The sequence below is a fragment of the Gossypium hirsutum genome, chromosome A10 (genome assembly GCF_007990345.1).
Source record: "Gossypium hirsutum isolate 1008001.06 chromosome A10, Gossypium_hirsutum_v2.1, whole genome shotgun sequence".
Taxonomy (NCBI): domain Eukaryota; kingdom Viridiplantae; phylum Streptophyta; class Magnoliopsida; order Malvales; family Malvaceae; genus Gossypium; species Gossypium hirsutum.
This window is the reverse complement of record NC_053433.1, coordinates 117,281,827-117,301,828: the sequence shown is the minus strand read 5'-3', so window position 1 is coordinate 117,301,828 and position 20,002 is coordinate 117,281,827. Positions and strand designations below refer to the sequence as shown.

Here is a 20,002-nt window from a genome sequence, read left to right as displayed (position 1 = left end):
AAAAAATGTTGAAAAAGTTTGTATCGCATTAGAATGATATTTATGCTCTAAATTAACGTATAATATTTTGTTATATCAAGTCCAGATAATTAATAATGTTAATTATTTAAATTAAAATATTGACGTAAATTTTTTTGAAAACACCTCTTTAAACACATGCAAAAAAAAATTATGTTCCTATGGTTAATTGGAAAACGTGTTTTTCAAAATATATTCACGTTAGCATTTTAATCGGATTAGCTAATAACATTATAAGAGTAGATATACAGAATTATGTCAAATTAAAATGTAAGGACCTAAATCCCAAATTTGAATATAGCAAACGTGTACCTACGTTTTGTTTCAATGTTTAATTTGGTATTTGAGTGTGTTTTGTCCCAATTTGATACTTGAGTTTGGGTCGAATGTTCTATTTGATACTTAAGATTCTTTTTGCCCTGATTAAGTATATGAATTAGCTTCAAGATTCAATCTGGTACATCCCAATTAAGTACTTATACTTTTTTTATTAGAGTATACCTGTTAAACATTCATCGATCGATATGATGTTGTTTGGTCTAGGTAAATATTGAAGCTAAATTAAGGGATCAAATTGAGAAAAAAAAACTCATATGCCAACTTTTTAATATTAATTAAAAAAATCAAATTATTGAATATTATGTTGAATTTATTTACCCTTATAAAAAATAAAATTAAACATTTAAATCACATTTTTTTGTTAATATGTTTAAATCAAAAAAAAAAATCTTTTCAAGAAAAGCATGCCTTAGGAAGACCAATTTGGTCAAAATTAGGTACACGTTTCATTAATACAATAATACATGTTGTCGCGTGTCGACAATTCAAGCGTGTGATATGCACCGCGTAAGCGAGTAAGGATATTTCATTTTGTATTACGTGCTAGCTTTCCGTAGCGAATAACAAAGCTTCCATACTCGCATGGTATGACGTGTTTGGCTTTTTATTTTTATTTTTATTTTTATCTGAGTATCTAAAAAAAAGGCAAAAAAAATGTTTTTAAATAAAAGAAAAAAAATATTATTGTGGGTTTCAAATTTTAAAGTTATTTAGGTTTCGTTTGGATGGGCGATTGACTGCGGTGTGGTGCGTTTAACTTACTTTTTATCTCACGCTACAGTATCGCTACAGTATCTAATCTCACCCCACCGCTGTTTTTACACTAACCGCAGCTAAACGCACCACCCATCCAAACTCACCCTTAATATTATTTGAAAAAAAAAGTATATAAAGTATAGAAAAAGAAATATTCTTTGTGAGTTTCAAATTTCAAATTTAAAGTTATTTAATATAAATTGAGAAAAATATATAAAGGATAGAATTAAAGAAATTACTTTTAATTTTTTTTTAAAAGCTCATGATTTCAAATTTAAATTATAAGAATCTTTTTATGTAAATTTTAAAGTGAAAAAAATTTTAAAAATTATTTATTTTAAGGATAATAAAATTGACACGATTAATATTTGAATTTGATTTAGTAATTATCAAGCCAAGTCAAGTTTAGTAATACACGGTTAGATGTCGCGAATCTTATCGAGCTTTTTATTTTTATATTATTAAATTACATCGTTACCTTTAATATATATTATTAATCGTAAGCTTAATTATCAAGTCGAGCTTAAGTTCAACATTGAAAATGTACGTGCTTAATTGGGCTTAAATACAAGAATTGATAAATGGATTTAATTGAGCTTGAACTTAATTTATGTTAAATTGAACTTATAAATAAATACTCGGTCAACCTCGAATCAAATATTGAATTTTAAATATCAAATCGATTTTGAGCTTTATGGTATTCATGCTCAGCTTGTCTTAATTACATATATTAGGTTAAATTAGCCCAAATATGCTAAAAAACATTACTTGACAAAATAGGTCAATTTTTAAAAAATTTAAAGAAATAAGTTATTTTTAAAGAGAGGGTGTAAAAACACGTTAAACTAAATTTCCGACTGATATAACATGAAAAGCATGTCTAGCTGGTGCGTGTTCTGTACAATTAGTAATAAAGTACACTTAACTGAATAAGTTTGTACACACTCTTTTGAAAAACGACCTATTTCATCAATTAATTTTTTTTTTAGAAATATTCAACTAATTTAGTGGATATATTATTATATGAGAGAAGAAATGGTAGTATCTTCGAATATGGCAAGTAAAAAATGGCGGTTAATATTTTCATTAATTAATTAATTAAAATTCTCAGCTCCCAAACACAGCCTATTTTTCCATTATTCTCAAAATGCACTTAAAAAACTGAAACTTTGAACTTTCAGTTTTCGAAAGTCTTTCCCTTTTGCCTCTGATTTTTCCCTCGCCAAATGAAGCTGACGGATAGAACCGCCGCCATCTCTTCCACCGTTAAGTTTGAATTCTTTAAATGACGAAACAAACTTTCCTTTTCCTTGTCGCCGTCAGTTTCCTTAACGTTTTCTCGTTCCCGTCGTTAACTAATGCATTGGGTTCCGGCTCTACACTCGCCGTCGTATACGGCACCGCCACCGTTTGTGCCATCGTAGCCGCGGAGCCGAATCAGCGTATTATCTGCTACCGTGCCGGTGGTGATTTCTCCTCCTCCCCTGCTGTCATCTCAATCTCCCCTAACGTCTCTTACTCAGCCGTCGCCGGTGGGCGAACTAACTTTTGCGCAATCCGGTCCGGCGGTTACAGCCTTCTCTGTTGGGACACGACCATCCAGTCTTTACCCAGTAAACGCCTCTACAATAACGACACCGTACTCCTTCAATCCCTCTCCGTCGGCGACGAACTGATTTGCGCTACAGCGATGAACAATACACCGCCGGTAACTTTTTGGAGAACGGGGAACAATACTGAAGAGTTACCCAATAGTAATCTCACAATGGGTAAAATCACATCCGGGTTCGGGTTTACATGTGGGATCGTACTGAGTCAAAACAGACGAGTAACCTGTTGGGGAAGTAACTCAATGGCGGCAGCCCGAGTTAATCAATTCGGGAACATGTCAATGGAGAACATCGAAGCTGGGGCAAACCATGTTTGTGGGGTTAACTCGGAAGGTGAGTTGGTTTGCAGAGGAGATAACTCAACGGGTCAACTCGATGTTCCTTCAAACAAAGGGTTGAACTTTGCTTCAGGGTTAGCTCTGGGTGATGGGTTTAGCTGTGGGATTAGGAGATCAAATGGTACAGTTGTTTGTTGGGGTTCTATGAATGAAACTGCCATTGAAGGGATTCAATTTGAATCCATTGTTGCTGGTGTGAATTTCACTTGTGGGTTGACAACAAGGAATTTTTCAATAATTTGTTGGGGTCCTGGTTGGCCTGAGTTGAATCAGTCGAGTTCAAATTCCTCCATTAATGAGTTACCTTTGGGAGCTGAGATTTTACCAGGTCCTTGCACTGATTCTTCTTGTAATGAGTGTGGGTCATATCCTCTATCAAATAGGCTTTGTTTTGGTTCTCGTAACATTTGTAGACCATCACCCTGTTTTAACTTCACCAACCCATCCCCGTCGCCGTCATCTCCGCCGCCGCCGGAGGTTTCACGGCGGTCGACGACGTCTAGAGGGTTGAGTAGAGGGTTATTGGCTTTTGCAATAGTTGGATCAATTGGAGGTTTTATGGGGATTTGTACTATTGCTTATTGTTTATGGACAGGTGTTTGTTTTGGGAAAAAGAAGGTACATAATTCGGTCCAGCCAACAATTACTCGAGCCGGTTCAAACAGCGGTCCGGGTTCGAACAGCGGTCCGCCATCAAGGTCATTGACGATCAGACGACAAGGTTCGAGATCAATGAAGCGACAGAGAAGCGGGACATCATCATCAAAACACGCTGACAGAGCTGAGGAATTCAGCTTAGTTGAGCTCGCGGCAGCTACCAATAATTTTGCCCTTGAAAACAAGATCGGAGCCGGCAGCTTCGGCATTGTTTACCGAGGGAAATTATTCGACGGTCGTGAGGTGGCGATCAAGCGAGGCGAAACGGGTCAAAAGACGAAGAAATTCCAAGAGAAAGAGACCGCATTCGAATCGGAGTTAGCATTTTTATCCCGGCTCCATCACAAGCATTTGGTTAGGCTTGTAGGCTATTGCCAAGAGAGGGACGAAAGGCTTTTAGTTTACGAATACATGAAGAACGGCGCACTTTATAACCATTTACACGATAAATACAACGTCGAAAAATCGAGTAGTTTGTTGAATTCATGGAAAATGCGGATCAAAATCGCGTTAGATGCGGCTCGAGGGATCGAATACCTTCACTATTACGCGGTTCCGACAATAATCCATAGAGATATCAAGTCTTCCAACATATTGCTTGATGAGCATTGGACTGCAAGGGTTTCGGATTTCGGACTTTCATTAATGGGACCGGAATCTGATAAAGATTACCGGCCGATGAAAGCAGTGGGAACAGTGGGTTACATCGACCCGGAGTACTACGGCCTAAATGTACTAACAACAAAAAGCGACGTTTACGGGCTTGGAGTAGTAATGTTAGAGCTTCTAACAGGTAAAAGAGCTATATTCAAGAATGATGAAAATGAAGGGACGCCAATAAGCTTAGTCGATTTCGCGGTGCCAGCGATTATGGCGGGTGAATTGGGTAAGGTTTTGGATGTTAGAGTCGGACAGCCGGAGATGAACGAAAGCGAAGCAGTGGAGCTAATGGCGTATACTGCAATGCATTGTGTGAATTTAGAAGGGAAAGAAAGACCAACAATTGGTGACATTGTTTCTAATTTGGAAAGGGCAGTGACTGTCTGTAATGGCAGTCACTATGATAGCATCTCTAGTGGTGGATTCTCCATTGTTTCAGAGTGAAAATTTTTCCAAAAAAAAAAAGAAGAAAAAAACACCCAAAGAAAAAAAATTAATTTTTTTATTATATTTTAAAGATTTTATATTATCTAACATTGAGTTGTAGTGTAAGGATTTTGTGAACACTTTTGACAGCAATGAGAAATTGATTGCCTCACAATTTGCTTTGTCACTCTCTTTTGTTGTTTTGTTGTTTTAGGAATTGGGTATATATATATTTTTCATAAGATAATGTTTAGTTTTTTAAATTTGGGTAAATTATACTGCTAGCCATTCAACTATTAGTAATTTTTTTGGCCACCTAATTATGAAAAGTTACAAAATGGTCATCTAACTATTAGTAAATTTCTTTGTTGTTACTTAACTATGAAAATTTACAAAATAGTCAACTATTCAACTTTGTCTTTTTTGGTCACCCAATTATCTTGGATTTTTTTAGTATTTTTATTTTCACGCTAACCAACTGGTGACCAGAAAAGAATAAATTGAATAGTTGGGTGATAAAAAAATTACAATAGTTGGGTGGTAATTTTGTAACTTTTCATAATTGGATGACCCAAAAAGAATTTTGTTAATAGTTGAGAGACTACTAGTGTGGTTTATCTTTTTAAAGATAACTGATAAGATCTAATTATGGTTTTAGTCACTCCACTAAATCGAAATTTGAGAGTTAATTTGTGTAATTTAATGGGCTTAGTTCATGATTTGACCTTTGAAGTATATATATTTTTTTCACTTTGGTACATAAGTTTTTTTTTTGTCTCTATTTGATACTTGAATTTCATTGCAGGTTAACTTAAAAGAAAAAGTGGTAATAAAAATTTGACATGTGGCATACTTTTATTGGATGTAAATAATTTTTGGGATAAAATTGGACAAAAGTGATAGTTCGTGTACTAAAAGTGAAACAAAAATAGTTTGGCCGCCAAAGTGAGAAAACAATTATAACTCAAGAGATATTGTAAATAGAACCTTTGATCATCTACTTTTATATTTTGAGGGTAAAATGAGATGAAAATGATAGTTCTTATCAAATTACACTTTGACCCCTTAAAAATTATAAAGAATTGATTTAATCCTTTAAAAATTATAAAGAAATGGGCTAATAAAATGGTGAAATTACATATTTACTATCGTAAAAATTACAATATAATCTCGTTCTCCTAAAAGAATTTTCTAACTTCTTTGTTTTATAATGTTATTAGCAGGTCCAAATTAATAGCATACTTAGCTGCAACAATGAAAGTGATGATTGTGATTATTTTTTGTTGCTATTCTACCATACAATCAAGGTCTTATAAAAATCATATTCAATCAATAATAAATTTACATTTCAGTCAAACGCTTAAAATAAGATAAAATTAAACCAAATGAAAATAGATTAAAACCAAATTTACGTATAATAGAGGGACTAAAACTGAAATTGGACCAAACAATAAATAATTGATTAGAACAACTTGACTTTGAGTTTGGGGCATGTGGTTTGAAACTTTTACAAATTGGCATCGACCACCAGCTTTCGAGGTTGATTCATTGGGAATTTCAGTGCCCAAAAATGGATGGGTTCCATGATTTTGTCAAATTTTGTTCACTGAATTTAATTTAATTAAATGCTGTTTTTCACACATTTTTTTATTTTTATTTTTTTAAAAATAGCACGTTGGGGGCCACAGCTACATAAAAAAAAGGGGGGGTGTTTAATGAAAACTAGATAAAGGTCTTTGACTTTGAATAATTAGAAGAATTGGCTTGGTCATTACAATAAAGCCCAGTTGTTTGTCCTTATCACTAGACAAATCTACGACCTAGATTTAAGGGGGGGTTTAGCTAGAAAATAGTTTTTTTTTGGGCCAGAAATTAATAATGAATTTTTGGAGAAGTTAAAGTGGAATTTAACCATTATAGTTGGATGCGTGCAGGTCTCGTAGTGGGGGCTCGCAAGGGTAATTCGCGATCCCAGTTCGCATATACCAAGGAGTTTGCGTGTGGGACTATGAAGTATAGCAAGTAGACTAGAATAATACATGTGTCCACCATTCATAGAGCTTATCAAGAACGTCAATTCCGTGAATGGTAATTATGTGTATAATTATTCTATTGTCTCTTTTAATGAGACATGACGGAAAAATTGAAGAGTCTATATAGAGAAATTTTCATAAAAATTGAAGAGTCTATATAGAGAAATTTTCATTTTGGGAGACTAAGGCCACTACATGTTTCCGCCTAGATTTGGAGTTTTATTTTTCAGATTAAATTTTGCTATTAGTCCTTGTACTATGTGTAAGTTGTGGATTTAATCTTTATTTTTTTAATTTGATTTAATTTTAAAATTTCTATCCCGATCAAACAATAGTTTTTATATTCTTTAAGTTTTGTTATTTCTAAAATTTAATGTAGCAAATATATTGTAGCATGTGTAATGTCATTTCAGTTTGTTGTTTTTACATATTAAACACAAAAAGTTAGTTAATGGATTTAACGACTGTCGTTTGCGTTAAGGCTAAAATTCTGAATTTCAAAAAGTATAGAGGCTAAGAATGATCCAATTGAAGAACATGGACACATTTATAACTATGGCACCTCAACACTTGATAAATGTAAAAGTTTGATAATGTGGCAGAGATTGTGCCACTTCAAATGGAATTCAAATTTAATGACTAAAATAGATTTAATTGTCAAATTTAAATACCAAAGTCGGCAAAAAATGTACAAACACCAAAGTAAAGTGACCTAATTATCAAATTTAGAGACTAAAAATTATATTAACCATATATATATTAAACTAAAACTCACAATTGTATCGATAATTAACATAAAAATCAATCATTACAAATATTAAATTAAATAACTATTTAACATCTCAAAATTTTAATCCATTTTCTATGCACATTTATATATGGCCTCGTAATCCTCTAAAATGAAAAAAATTTCATTTAGATCTCTTTATAATTTATAAAATTTTAAATTAGTAATGGTAAATTTACATTTTGACTCTTCAAAAATAATAAAAATTTGATTTAATATTTGAAAAATTATAAATATATAAATTATTAAAACAATAAAATTACTATTTTTACTATCGTAAAAATATATAATTTAATTCCGTCTTTCCGCTTTCACCTCTTATTTCATTATACTAAATCCACATCAAAGAACAGTGGATTTTGGTAATAAAGTTTTGGATTTGCACGAAGGTATTTTTGTTTTTCAAGATACTGAAAACTTTGAAGGGCTGCATATTGACTGATAAATACTTGATTTGATCATTACCTACCTCTAAAATTAAGACCTCAATGAATTATTTATATATATATATACATATATATATATGACTTTATTAGCAAATTGGTTGTTAATTTATATCCAAAATAAATTTAGGTTAATATATTAAATAAGTTGTTGAACTTTGTTACTTTATTTAAAAGGTAATTTATATTATTAGTTATTAAATTATGGATACTGATCCACCGTACAGATCATCGAATTGTTGCTTGGAACTCGCTGGCGGAACTCGCTGGCGGAACTTTTTTTAATAAAAAACTTAATAGTCCAGTAACTTAAATAAAAACTTTTGAATTGTTCAATGACTTAAATGAAAAAATTTAAATAATTCAGTGACCAAATTGTAACTTTGTTTAATTAAATGACTAAAACAAAAACTTACCCATAGTTTAGTGACTACTGATATAGTTTACCCTTATTTAAATAAGCCATCATACTTTCATTACATCCAAATAAGTTTTTAAACTTTAATTGGTATTTAAATAAGGCACAATGACTTATTTGGCCCTCCAGTTTTACAAAAAAATTATTTTAGTTATTTATTTAATTTTCGTCTCTTTTAACTCTTAAACTTATGATATTTGTCAAATTACCTCAAAATGGATGAAAAATTAATGTTTGTTACCAACAATTATTTAAATTTTTTAAAAATAAAGAAATTACAAAAATTATTAAAAATATAAAACATATTTTTTTAATTTTTTAAAAAATAATTAATTTGTAATGTGATATACACGTGGACTGTCACGCCAATAAAGTTAACAAATATTAACTTTTCTATCTATTTTTGGGTGATAAACAATGTAAAATTTTAAGGGCTAAAATTGGAGAAAAATTAAATGAAAACTAAAATAACTTTTTTGTAAAGTTGAAGAGCTGAATAATTCATTACGCCAAAAATTAAAAATACTTCAAAATAATTTTGTTCTTTCAAAAACACATTATCACCATGCTAAATACAAAACTAGTTTCACTTTTCTTTGTCAACAAAATTGTGTATTACAATATGTATCACATAACTTCACAGCGGTTCTCAAAAACCAGTAAATGACATAAAGGTAAACCTTTTGAAATGAGTTATGATGGATTGGTGAACTCGAACCGCATTAGAAGTTTTACATTGTTGTACTTGTCGCCTTTTTTGTCCATGAGCGGAACTGCTCTGATCCCACTTCTTATTTCGGAAACCGGTAAACATGTTTGGCCTGCAAAGTCGTCTTTTTCGGACATGTCGTATTCGTGGACTTCGATCCGAAGTAGAGCTAGTTGAGGCATGGTTAAATGGAACTCAAATTCTTGGTTCCAACTAGGCACCCAACTATCTTCTACTATCTTTGATTTCGTCATCTGTTTATCTGCTGGAACCCCTGCAATCCCCACCTATAGAAATAGATATTATTGATCCGAAGATTGCTTGTGTTACAAGGAACTCGACGTATATGAAATTTACCTTTACGTAGAAGTCCGGAGGCGAATACGGATCGAAATGTGTATGATCAAAATCATAATACCATCCTTCACCCAAATAGACAGTTACCTTTTGAAACAAGAAACAACTAACTATAAGTATTGATTGAAGATTAAATATATATTTCAGTTCACATGGCAATCAAAACACTCACTTTCAAAATCGTTTTCTCTGAATGCTTAACTTCGGGATCGAAGATTTCGTTAGTGTTTAGTAGGAAATCGGGTTTTTTCACGTATCCGCATTGCCCGTTGGCTTTAAACATTCCGTGCATCAACCATAAATGTTTATCACAACCCTGCATATTAAATGCGACCATTTGAGCTCCGTGCAACCACGCAATCATCGGGTTGTAATTGGAAGAATCAACTCGTATGCCCTTCGGGTATACCCTAAGCATGTTCCTCTGTGTAAACCTGTAACAATGCAGAGACATCAGAACAAAGAAAGTCTACATCTTGCTTATCGGGTATAGTACTTCGATCGAAGCAGTGAAGCAACGGATAGTGCTCTCGATAAATGTTTATACTAGTTAGATCACTTGGAACATGTATTATTAGTATTGCTATGAGTTACCTGACTATTTGTTTTCCATGAGTTTCTGCAGCTTTTTCAAGTTCTAGTTCACTCAAGCTAAGCCGTCTCACTTTTTCGGGGTCCACTTCTAGACACTCATCTAATCCACCTTTTGGTTTCCCAGCATGAATGGCGATTAAACGTTTATATTCCGGTGCCTTTTTTTGCTTTGGCTTGTTTTCGTGCGGCTCGGCCTGCCATTTTGAAGTAGTACATAACACACAACATCAGCAAGCACATTGTAATCAATTACATTACTTTTAAGGTTAGGAACTTACTTTTTTCGTTGCCACTTCATCGTCGGCCTTATCGCTTTTCAAATCATTCTCTTTATCCTTATCTTCTTTGGCTTCTGTGTAATCCTTTGGTGGTTTCGTAGATATGATTATGCGTTTCTTTAATGTCTCCGGAGAAGGGAATTCTTTAAAGACTTCCGAGCCGGGAGTAAACAAGATGTCTCCAAGCGTTTGGGTGATCATCTAGAAATTAGCCACCGAAGCATAAGTGATATGGCAATACTGAATTTTACATTCACATTGAAAAGCACCAACACTCACATTGGCAGCTTTAGCCTGAAGATCCGGAGTGAGATGGTCTTCTAGAGTTATTACGACAGGAAAGTCCGAGGAAACGAAAGCGTACTCCTTAATAGAACTCAAGCATTTGAGGAGCGTCACCGGAGCTGTCAAAGTCCTACATGAAAGAAAAATTATAAGTAGTTATAGTAACGAAACATAAACAATAGCAACAAATGCTTATGTGCAAGATGCCTTGCGACATAAACAAGCAACCATTTTTAAGCTACGTCATGTGCAATTCGATGTTTTCTTTGGCTTTCGATGGCGGCAAGTGCAGATAAGAAACGGGCAATGCTTACACTTACCCCCCATGAAGAACATGAACATCGTCTTTTTCTGAATTCCGCCATATATCAAGTTCTATCACTCTCACACCTCTCTTAAGTGCGTTTATGATGGGGACGTCGCTGCAATCGCTGTTGAGTTGATTCCCGGTAAGGTAAGAATTGTGACCGGTAAATATGAAATAATGAGACAAAGGAGCATTCATATCATGGTGTACCTGAAAACCAAGGACATGAACATGACATAAACAACAATAGCACAAAGTGTAGATAAAAGTACCGTGAAAAGTCAGATTGCATTTTGTCCTTCCACTAATAATATGAGAAAAATTAATCTATTTACATTAGATCAAAGAGTAAACTGGTCATTCTGTTAAAAATTTCATCTAATTTTATTGTTAAAAACTGGTCCATGTATGTCGATATGAGGTTATTCCATCAGCTATGTCAATTTTTAATGGTAGCCCTCTCAATCTCTAAAGATTATGCGCTTAAGTCTATTCAAAATGTTCAAACAATAATGATAATGAACGAATTAAAACTAATAATAATAAGAGAGAGAGAGAGAAATTGTTACCCCTAGAGAAACTTGAGGGGAATTAGTATCACTAAAGAGGTGCCTAAAAAATGCTTCAACATGTAAACCGTTTTTAGGCAAATGTTTCGAACCATCAATAATCTTTTGAGCATCATCTGTTGTAGTCTCATCTTCTTTTTGATACTCAACTAAGAACTTATGCAATCCATCAACATTCATTAACCCATTCTCAGAATACATCTCAAACAAGTTTTTGACATCTTCTGGTGCTTGTGCAACCGCCATCTTAAACCTCCTCCGAAAGCAGAGGCAAACCCTATAAGATTGTTTGGACATTGGGTTTGTTTGTTTGTTCTCTTACAATGTCTCCAAAACAAAACAAAACAAAACAAGAAGACAACATGCAAATGATGTTATGGGATGGTTGAGTCTTGTGTCTGTGGCCTTTGTGGGGTGTTTCTTAATCGATTCTAAATACTTGGGTGGTGATGAACCAATATTTGACAGCTGATATTGCCATTGTTGTTTTGATGTTTGGAAAATTTTAAGGATTTGGGGGTCTTTGGACATCTTTTTTTTATCTAAATGTCTACATGGACTGCTAAAAAATTCAATCCAACATGTTTTTTAGTCAATGAAATTTTTATAGGGAAAGAGAAACCGAAAATTGTGAAGAAACCTGTTAAAATATGGCTAATTTTTTTCCTTCTAAGACAAATAAAAATGAAGGGATGTTATTAACTCAGGTTAAATTACACCGTTAGTCATTCTAAATAAAGGTTATTCTTATTTTGGTTATTGTAAATTTCTTTTTTGTTAATTTGGTCATCTAAAAAAGAAACTAATCAAATTGGTCAGTCTACCATTAAATGGTAACTGGAAACTAATGATACATTTGTACAAAAAAATTCTGAGTGACTGAAATAAGAACGATCCTTATTTAGAGTGATTAATGAGTAATTTACCTTAATTTTAGAGTGGCTAACATAAAAATATAACGTTAGTATTCTATTACTATTTAATGATAGATTGACCGATTTAATCAAATTTTTATTGTGGAGTAACCAACTTTAGAGTTACTAATGTAATAAGTTTACCCTAATGGCGGGAAGGCTATGCCATTGCTGGCTGTTTTTTTGTTTTCTCAAATCAATAGTCTACTAAAGATGCATTTTTGTTTTAGGGTTAATTCTATCAAAAGTCCCCAAACTTTCAGTCAGATTCTAATTAAGTCCTAAAGGTATTGTTAGTATATCAATTAGATCCTTCTATTATCTTAGCTATCTTTAAGAGTTAAAATGTCAATTCAGATATGATCCGATACATATTTAAAAATATGGATAAAATTGTAAACACATGTGTACTTATCGTATATGAACATTTTGAATCTGATAAGTTAAAAAGGACAACTAATTTCGAAAATATTTAAACAGATTTTTGAAAATAAACTATATCCAAATTATTTATATAATAAATGTTAAAGTGTATTTAATTTGGTCCATGTGATTTAAATACACTACAAGCTACTTGGGAAAAGAAAATGATTTTCAAGCAGAATATGGGCTAAAATTTTAAATACAAGCTAATGACTAAGATGGTAAAAGGATTTAATTGAGACGATAATGATTAATTAAAATATTTTGAAATTTAAAATTTAGAATATAAGCTATCGTTGGAAGAGGATTACTGCAAAATTTTTTTGAACAATCTTGTTATAGGTTCTGATAATATATGTTCTTTTCGACACAATGTCTAAAATCATCCATAGTCCCTTCCCAACCTATAAATAATAGGATAATGTGCTTCAGCGCATTTAAATCCACGTCCTCCTGCATTGACAATAATACCCATGTCAATCGAGTTAAGACTCAACCGGCAGACTAGTGCATTTAAAGCATACATATTCTTTATCTAATTGTATATATGCATATTTATATTCTTTTGTCATGGAATATTTGGATTTAAGCTTCGGGGTGAGGTAGTTTTTTTTAAAAATATTTTAAAGTAACATTAAAAAAATTTACCCAAATCCCAATTTGATTAAGATATGAGCTTATATTTTTGTCTAAGTTAATCTTTTGGTTCAGACGAGTCTTTAGACTTACACAAATAATTTAATCCATTGACAACTTTAGATTTCAAATGATGAAATTGAAAAGTTAAAATTTTATTTTTGTGTGTATATTTTGAATTTTTTTATCAAAATATTAAAGGACAAAAAGAAAAACTCTTCGAAGCATACTCATTATTTCCTAAAACGATTAGGTCTCTAGCAATTTTTTTCACTCGATAGAGTTGAAATTTTGTTAGTGAGTAACACCATATTGATTCGTAAATTATATAAGAGAAAAGAAATGAGTGCTTTCGTTTATTGTAATTGATGCTAACAAAAAAATTATATAATAACGAGTTTAACAGTTTAATAATTTAAATGAAAGTTTTTGAATAATTTGGTACCCTGGGTATAATTTACCCATGAAACAGAAGCAGCCCAATAAACCGGTTTTCAACTGAAATTCCCCAACAGGGAAAAGAAAAACTCTATACGTTATATGCACACACTCTACCATTTTCGCCATTGAAATACTTCTGAAGAAAAACCAGAAGCAAGGAGATGGCCACTAAAACGAGATTGGCTTCGGTTGCAGTGTTATGGTTTCTAGTTCTTTTTGGAACCTTAGCTATAATTCAGGTACCTTTATTGTTCTCTCCTCTTTTATTTCCTTACCCCTAAAAATTTGAAAAAAAGGGTTTTTTCCCTTCTTTTTTGATTTTTTTTTTTAGAATCGATTTAGCGATGCTGGAGTTCCAGAGCCTAAGCTTAGTCAGGTTTGTCAATTCATTTATGGTAAACTCTTACTCTCTTTTTTTGAATCTATGGATCTATAGGGTATGTTTATTTAATTGAAGTGAATTTGGGGGTTTTTTTGTCCTTTTTTAATGTGATTTTAGGGTTTTGATGATGATTCAGAGGAAATTACGCATAAAGTTTACTTTGATGTTCAGATTGATGGAAAATCTGCTGGTATGGCTTTTGTTTGATATATTTTTTTCTGTAATAGTGGTATTTATTGTGCTAGTGTACTTTAAAAGGAAATTTTTTTAATTTTTTTCCCTTTTTTTGTAAAGTTTTCATTTTTATCATTTAAAAATTGAAAATTTCCCACTATCCAATGTTTGTATTAATCATTCTGAAGTAGTCCCTTTTTCTGTTGTTGAATTATATAAATTTAGGGTCTTACAAACAAAACATGCAATCATCAGTTGGAAAAATTGGAATGATAGGAGGACTAAATGTCGAATTTTTCGTTTTCTTGCTTTTCTAGGTAAAACTAGCATGGAGACTCTTGTACAAGGAGTCATATTTCATTTTACCCTTTCTACTTAAAAAATGGATGAAATTTTTAGTAAAAAAGGTCGATTTGCTCTTTGATCTTATGTACAAGGGCTAATTTGCCCTTTTTTTTTAGTAAAGAGGACAAAATGCAATCTGACTCTTAGTACAAGAGTCTTCATAGTACTTTTACCCTCTTTTTTTTTACAGTAAATTTGTATCCCACACTGTTATTGCTTAGAAGGTTTCTTAGATACAATAACTATGTTGGTTGGTTTTTGCTTTCAGGTCGAATAGTCATAGGCCTATTCGGCAAAACCGTTCCTAAAACTGCAGGTAAATAGCTCAGAAATTTTGCTGTTCTTTGACCTTCATTTTCATGGAAACAATGTGCAATTACCCATTAGTTGTTACGAATCATAACTTTTGTTTCCTTTCTGCAGAGAACTTCCGTGCCCTTTGTACAGGTAAATAAGTAACATCTGCTCCCTTCTTATGTTATATGTTTTTAGTGCTCGAAGTAATGTGATTTATTTCTCGCAAGCACGGAGCAGGCACTAAGTTGCAGTGATTTTTGTATTGTATAATAAAGTGACAATCTTTTTATTATAGATGTATTTTTACTTATAAAAGCAACTTATTTTTGCATAATTTAGCAATGGCTGGGCCTCATTTTTCTGGATCTGAGTATATGCTTCAATATCTTCTTGACCCGAACATTCTAAGTATCTTATCTGTCTATTTGCATCTTTGGATGTTCAGCTCGTTAATGAAAGTATAAACCTTGTTTATTAGGAGGAAAACCGTTATTCAAGAGTCCCATGACATGCCTTAACACTACGTGTACAAATATCGAGTAAAAGTCGTCTTATAAAGTTTAGATGTATTAGATGATAATACCAAGATATATATATAACGTGGGATATGTTACTTGGACTTGGGTTTACCTGAATCTGGCACGGGTATGGTTAGTTTTTCTTAGTCTTTTCATGTATTTGAAGGATCTTTGTAGGTCATATCCCATATCCATGTGTTGGACACAAGTGTTGATGAAGAATCAAAGTAACATAGCATGTGGGATTTGAAATTGCTGCCAAATGGATTGAAGAGTAGATCTTTAGTTCAATATTGGTGCTCAACTTTTTTGTTTTAGTTCTGATTAGTTAACCATGAAAACTCACTACTTTATAGCTGCCTACTTATATTCATTCTTTGAATTACAGGGGAGAAAGGAGCCGGAAAGAGTGGGAAACCTCTCCATTACAAAGGGAGCACGTTTCATAGAATTATCCCAAGCTTTATGATCCAAGGTGGCGACTTTACTCGTGGCGACGGGCGAGGTGGAGAGTCAATATACGGTGAAAGGTTTGCCGATGAGAATTTCAAGCTTAAGCATGAAGGACCTGGTGAGTTACGATCCTTGTATAGCTTATAAGTCTCCTTCGATGCATTCTTTCTATTAAGAGGTTTTCCTAGTCATTGGTGGGACAGTAAACTCGAACTACAAATCGGCAAGGCTGGTAAGAAGTACATTATTAATTGTCTACATTTTCTATTATCTTCATTATGAACAGGACGGCTTTCAATGGCCAATGCTGGACCAAACACCAATGGATCACAATTCTTCATCACAACCATAACAACCGGCTGGTATTTGCCTTTTCTCTGAACTTTTTTATCTTTGTTACTAAAACTATCCGTATCTGTCATCTATGTCCGATTCATATTCATATATAGGGATGAGAGCATGTTACTCCAAACATTGGACATGTTTCACTACCCAACACTAACCTCTGAGTTCAAGTACTATAGCTTTTTACTATTTTTCTCCCTTGTGAAAGACATGGAATTGGGCAACATCGGTTTTCTTATCTTGTGACTGGTCAAATATTAAACTCCGATCATGTTATTTTTCATGCACGAACTTTTCATAGTTCACATTAACATTATGATCGTATGAGATTTTCCCGAGCTGACATGCACGCATGCATGCCGTTGATTTATGAAAGGTTGGACGGTCATCATGTTGTATTCGGCAAGGTGATCGCCGGAATGGATATTGTCTTCAAGATTGAAGCTCAAGGAAGACAAAGTGGGGTACCAAAAGCTAAAGTTGTCATTGTAGATAGTGGCGAAATGCCTATATAAATTCACACACACTTTGTTTCAAACTAAATGCATATTTTTAGATTCTGTTTTAATTGATAATTTTTTCCGGTCAGTTTTGCCATCCAATGTGGCTTTTGGTAGTATTTTACTTATTAAGAGCTAGATTGTATTTTACTTATTTTTACCAAAATATGAGTAAAATAATTCCCGTATTGATTCTTTTATTAAAAATATCACGCATATTTACTGTTAAAAATTGATTTTTGTTAGTCAAGGAAGTACCCACGGATATTAATTTTTATCGGTACAAATAAATTAATTTTTTAAATAAAAAGGATAAAATGCAACCTGATTTTTATAAACCACATAGTAAAACAGAAACATAAAATCCCAACATCAACACCCTATAAAACCCAACACATCATGTTCTTAAAACACAAAAACCAGAAACCAATTTATCTAAGAACATAAAATCTAAATACCAAACTACAACAGATAAACATAAATATATAAAAGATTCAAGAGTACTTTAGACCCTTTTTTATTAATATTATCATTATTTTCCATTTTTTTATTCTCAATGACAAACTTTCAACCTTCTTTGGGATGTTCATTGATATGTTGTTGCTGAAAAGCAGTAGAGAAATTTGAAGACAAATCAGAGTAAAGTGAAACAACCTTTGATATGTTCCCATTAAGTTCTTGAATTAATGCTACGTTCTTCACCATGTTGTCGTGGTTCTTCGATTGATGATTCTCGTTGACTTGTTGGATCAACATCCGGTTCCGATCTAAAACCGATTGGACTTGCTTGAAACTCTTGTCTATCGTTGCCCAAACTTCGGGGTTACCGTCGTCGGAATCTTGGTTCCGGTGATGTTTCAGTTTCTTGTTGGTGTTGTTGGCCATGGTTTTTTTGGTCTTTTTTTAATGGAGTTTTTCACATTCGCATGTAAAGAAAAAGGTTATGGTGATGATGATGATAAGACTATGTTTTAGGTTTTTGGGGGTATAAATTGTTGAAAGGATTGGGGTTGGGTCGCCATTGGAAAGCTGTGAAGGTTTGAAGAAAGCTTTATTTACGCGCGACAGAAGCGAGTGTGATAAAAAAAATTTATCCAAGGTAAAATGTAAGAACTATCACGTGCCTTAATAGTTAATCTCGCCTTAAACGGTTCGTGAAAAATATATAATAATTATTAATTAGGATTTTTAATATATTTTAAAAAATTTATTCTATTGAGTAAAAGGATTTTTTTATTTTACCAAAAAAATTGAAAATTATTATTTTTTTATCTTTTATTCTCGCATAAAGTCATAAGTGTCTCGATTAAATTTAGATAGAATTTGGTACTTTCTCATATTATGGTTTTAATATATTGTGATTCTTCAGAATGTGATTGTCGGAGATGTGATTGTCGGGAAAGTTACTTTTTAACGTTTAGTATATATTGGAAGGTATTGATTAAAATCTGAGAAAATTACATTATCACATTAAGTTCACTAAATACTTTTCTAAAAATGTAATGATAATTTATAAATTTACTTTTACTAAATAAAATATAATACTCATGTATTTAATTTGTATAATAGACTTTATTCTTAATAAATATTCAGATTAAATATTTAATAATAAAATTTAATTGATAATTTTTAAATTATTTTTAATTTATAATTTTAATAAAAAATAAAATTATTTTAAACTTGTCTTGCATATATTTTTTAAATATATAATAAATATATAAAATCAAGAATATAAAAAACTTATTTTGGAATGAATTAAAAAAATACTGGAAATATAAATATATAAAAAAATTGGTACGTGAAAAACACGTGCCTTGTCTGAGACTGATAATGAGAGCTCATAAGAAATATCTTAGCCTGCACTTTTTATTTTAAAAAGGGCAAAAGTGTGTATAGGTGGCAGAAAAATATCTTGGAATATAAATATCTCCCAATTTAAAAAGTGCACTTTTTTATTCTCCTCTTTTTTTCCCCCTTTTTTAGATTCTGGTCCTTTTTTCATTTTTAATTATATTTTTAGTACTTTTTTTAGAAAAAAAATAACAAAAAGAGAAATAAAATAGCAATTTGCATTTTGGGTATGTTAAGGTATGGATTCTTATGTAAAGATAAGATTTTTTTTTAAAAAAAATTGAAAATTTTGAGGATAATTTGTAGGAAAAAATAATGAGTGAAGGTAATAGTTTTTGTTGCAATTTGGGAATTTGAGGAAAGAAATAAAAGCTTTTGGATATCCAAATTAAAGGTTTAATTTTTATAAAAGTCCATGTATTATGTATTTTTGGCTGATATATTTTTTTGGTTTGCACCAATCTTGAAATCTGACAACTTTTCTCGGTTGATCGGTGAATTTAGATTTTATTAATGTATAATGATATGATATTTTGAGATCGTGTCACATTATTACATAGAAATTCAAGTGATGGTGTGATGTAATCTTAAATGTTCCAAAGTATCAAACTTTAATGGAAGCCAAATTCATGGACTAAATTGGGAAAGCTTCCAAGTGTTGGGGATTAAAGTGAACTAAAAAAAGTCGAAAGACCAGGGTGGGACAATTTTCTAAATTAAGGGAATACAAAGACCTTTATACAATTTGTCCCAATTTAACTAACAAGTTATACTATATAAATTATTACTTATTGTTAATATTACATTATATGTCATAAAGTGTTGACTTTTTCTTTTCAAAAGTCAATGTAATTATGTCATAATTACAAAAAAATCATGCAAAATATATAATAAACCAAGTCCATGTTAAGTACTAAAGAACATGCAAGAGCCTTAATATATAATATTAAATCACCATATAAAAAATTAAATTCAATAAGAAATCGAATTATGGATGAGGATAATGATTAAATTGAATCAAATTAAAAACATAAGGAATATAAAAGAAAATAATCCATTTTTGTTTTTCACTTGTTGCCTTAAAGAGTGAATCGTACCGCTACTTGTTATTAAACTTAGTTCTTCTTTGTATGGATTTA

At 32.0% G+C, this 20,002-nt stretch overlaps 4 protein-coding genes across 5 annotated transcripts; 2 read left to right on the top strand and 2 right to left on the bottom strand.

Annotated features, from left to right (window-relative positions):
* Positions 1-2,162: 2,162 nt before the first annotated feature.
* Positions 2,163-4,979, top strand: LOC107931847 (putative serine/threonine-protein kinase-like protein CCR3). Its single transcript, XM_016863803.2, has one exon. It carries the CDS (start codon positions 2,399-2,401, stop codon positions 4,820-4,822), a length of 2,424 nt encoding a protein of 807 aa, XP_016719292.2. The 5' UTR covers positions 2,163-2,398; the 3' UTR covers positions 4,823-4,979.
* Positions 4,980-8,995: 4,016 nt separating this feature from the next.
* Positions 8,996-12,131, bottom strand: LOC107931804 (phosphoinositide phospholipase C 2). Its single transcript, XM_016863742.2, has 8 exons — positions 11,585-12,131; positions 11,029-11,225; positions 10,703-10,838; positions 10,424-10,624; positions 10,146-10,339; positions 9,724-9,985; positions 9,552-9,638; positions 8,996-9,481 (listed from the first exon to the last, which is right to left on the bottom strand). Exons 1-8 carry the CDS (start codon positions 11,879-11,881, stop codon positions 9,179-9,181), a joined length of 1,677 nt encoding a protein of 558 aa, XP_016719231.2. The 5' UTR covers positions 11,882-12,131; the 3' UTR covers positions 8,996-9,178.
* Positions 12,132-13,920: 1,789 nt separating this feature from the next.
* LOC107931852 (peptidyl-prolyl cis-trans isomerase CYP19-4) lies at positions 13,921-17,100 on the top strand. Of its 2 annotated transcripts, none has more exons than XM_041078385.1 (8): positions 13,921-14,237; positions 14,330-14,374; positions 14,498-14,570; positions 15,168-15,215; positions 15,323-15,346; positions 16,103-16,285; positions 16,454-16,529; positions 16,889-17,100. In XM_041078385.1, exons 1-8 carry the CDS (start codon positions 14,160-14,162, stop codon positions 17,025-17,027), a joined length of 666 nt encoding a protein of 221 aa, XP_040934319.1. In that variant the 5' UTR covers positions 13,921-14,159; the 3' UTR covers positions 17,028-17,100. The 2 variants fall into 2 exon arrangements, with proteins under 2 accessions (XP_040934319.1, XP_040934320.1); XM_041078386.1 differs by having other exon boundaries at positions 14,018-14,237; positions 14,330-14,393.
* A 216-nt stretch (positions 17,101-17,316) lies between these two features.
* LOC121207880 (protein EARLY FLOWERING 4) lies at positions 17,317-18,070 on the bottom strand. Its single transcript, XM_041078384.1, has one exon. The coding sequence runs from the start codon at positions 17,895-17,897 to the stop codon at positions 17,580-17,582; it is 318 nt and encodes a 105-aa protein (XP_040934318.1). The 5' UTR covers positions 17,898-18,070; the 3' UTR covers positions 17,317-17,579.
* Positions 18,071-20,002: the final 1,932 nt, after the last annotated feature.

Coding starts and splice junctions, on each gene's coding strand:
- LOC107931852 (XM_041078385.1), top strand. CDS start 14,160: ATGGCCACTAAAACGAGATTGGCTTCGGTTGCAGTGTTATGGTTTCTA. Junction 14,238..14,329: donor GAACCTTAGCTATAATTCAG/GTACCTTTATTG, acceptor TTTTTTTTTTAG/AATCGATTTAGCGATGCTGG. Junction 16,286..16,453: donor GCTTAAGCATGAAGGACCTG/GTGAGTTACGAT, acceptor CATTATGAACAG/GACGGCTTTCAATGGCCAAT.
- LOC121207880 (XM_041078384.1), bottom strand. CDS start 17,897: ATGGCCAACAACACCAACAAGAAACTGAAACATCACCGGAACCAAGAT.
- LOC107931804 (XM_016863742.2), bottom strand. CDS start 11,881: ATGTCCAAACAATCTTATAGGGTTTGCCTCTGCTTTCGGAGGAGGTTT. Junction 10,839..11,028: donor GTTCATGTTCTTCATGGGGG/GTAAGTGTAAGC, acceptor TCTTTCATGTAG/GACTTTGACAGCTCCGGTGA. Junction 10,340..10,423: donor ATGAAGTGGCAACGAAAAAA/GTAAGTTCCTAA, acceptor TCAAAATGGCAG/GCCGAGCCGCACGAAAACAA.
- LOC107931847 (XM_016863803.2), top strand. CDS start 2,399: ATGACGAAACAAACTTTCCTTTTCCTTGTCGCCGTCAGTTTCCTTAAC.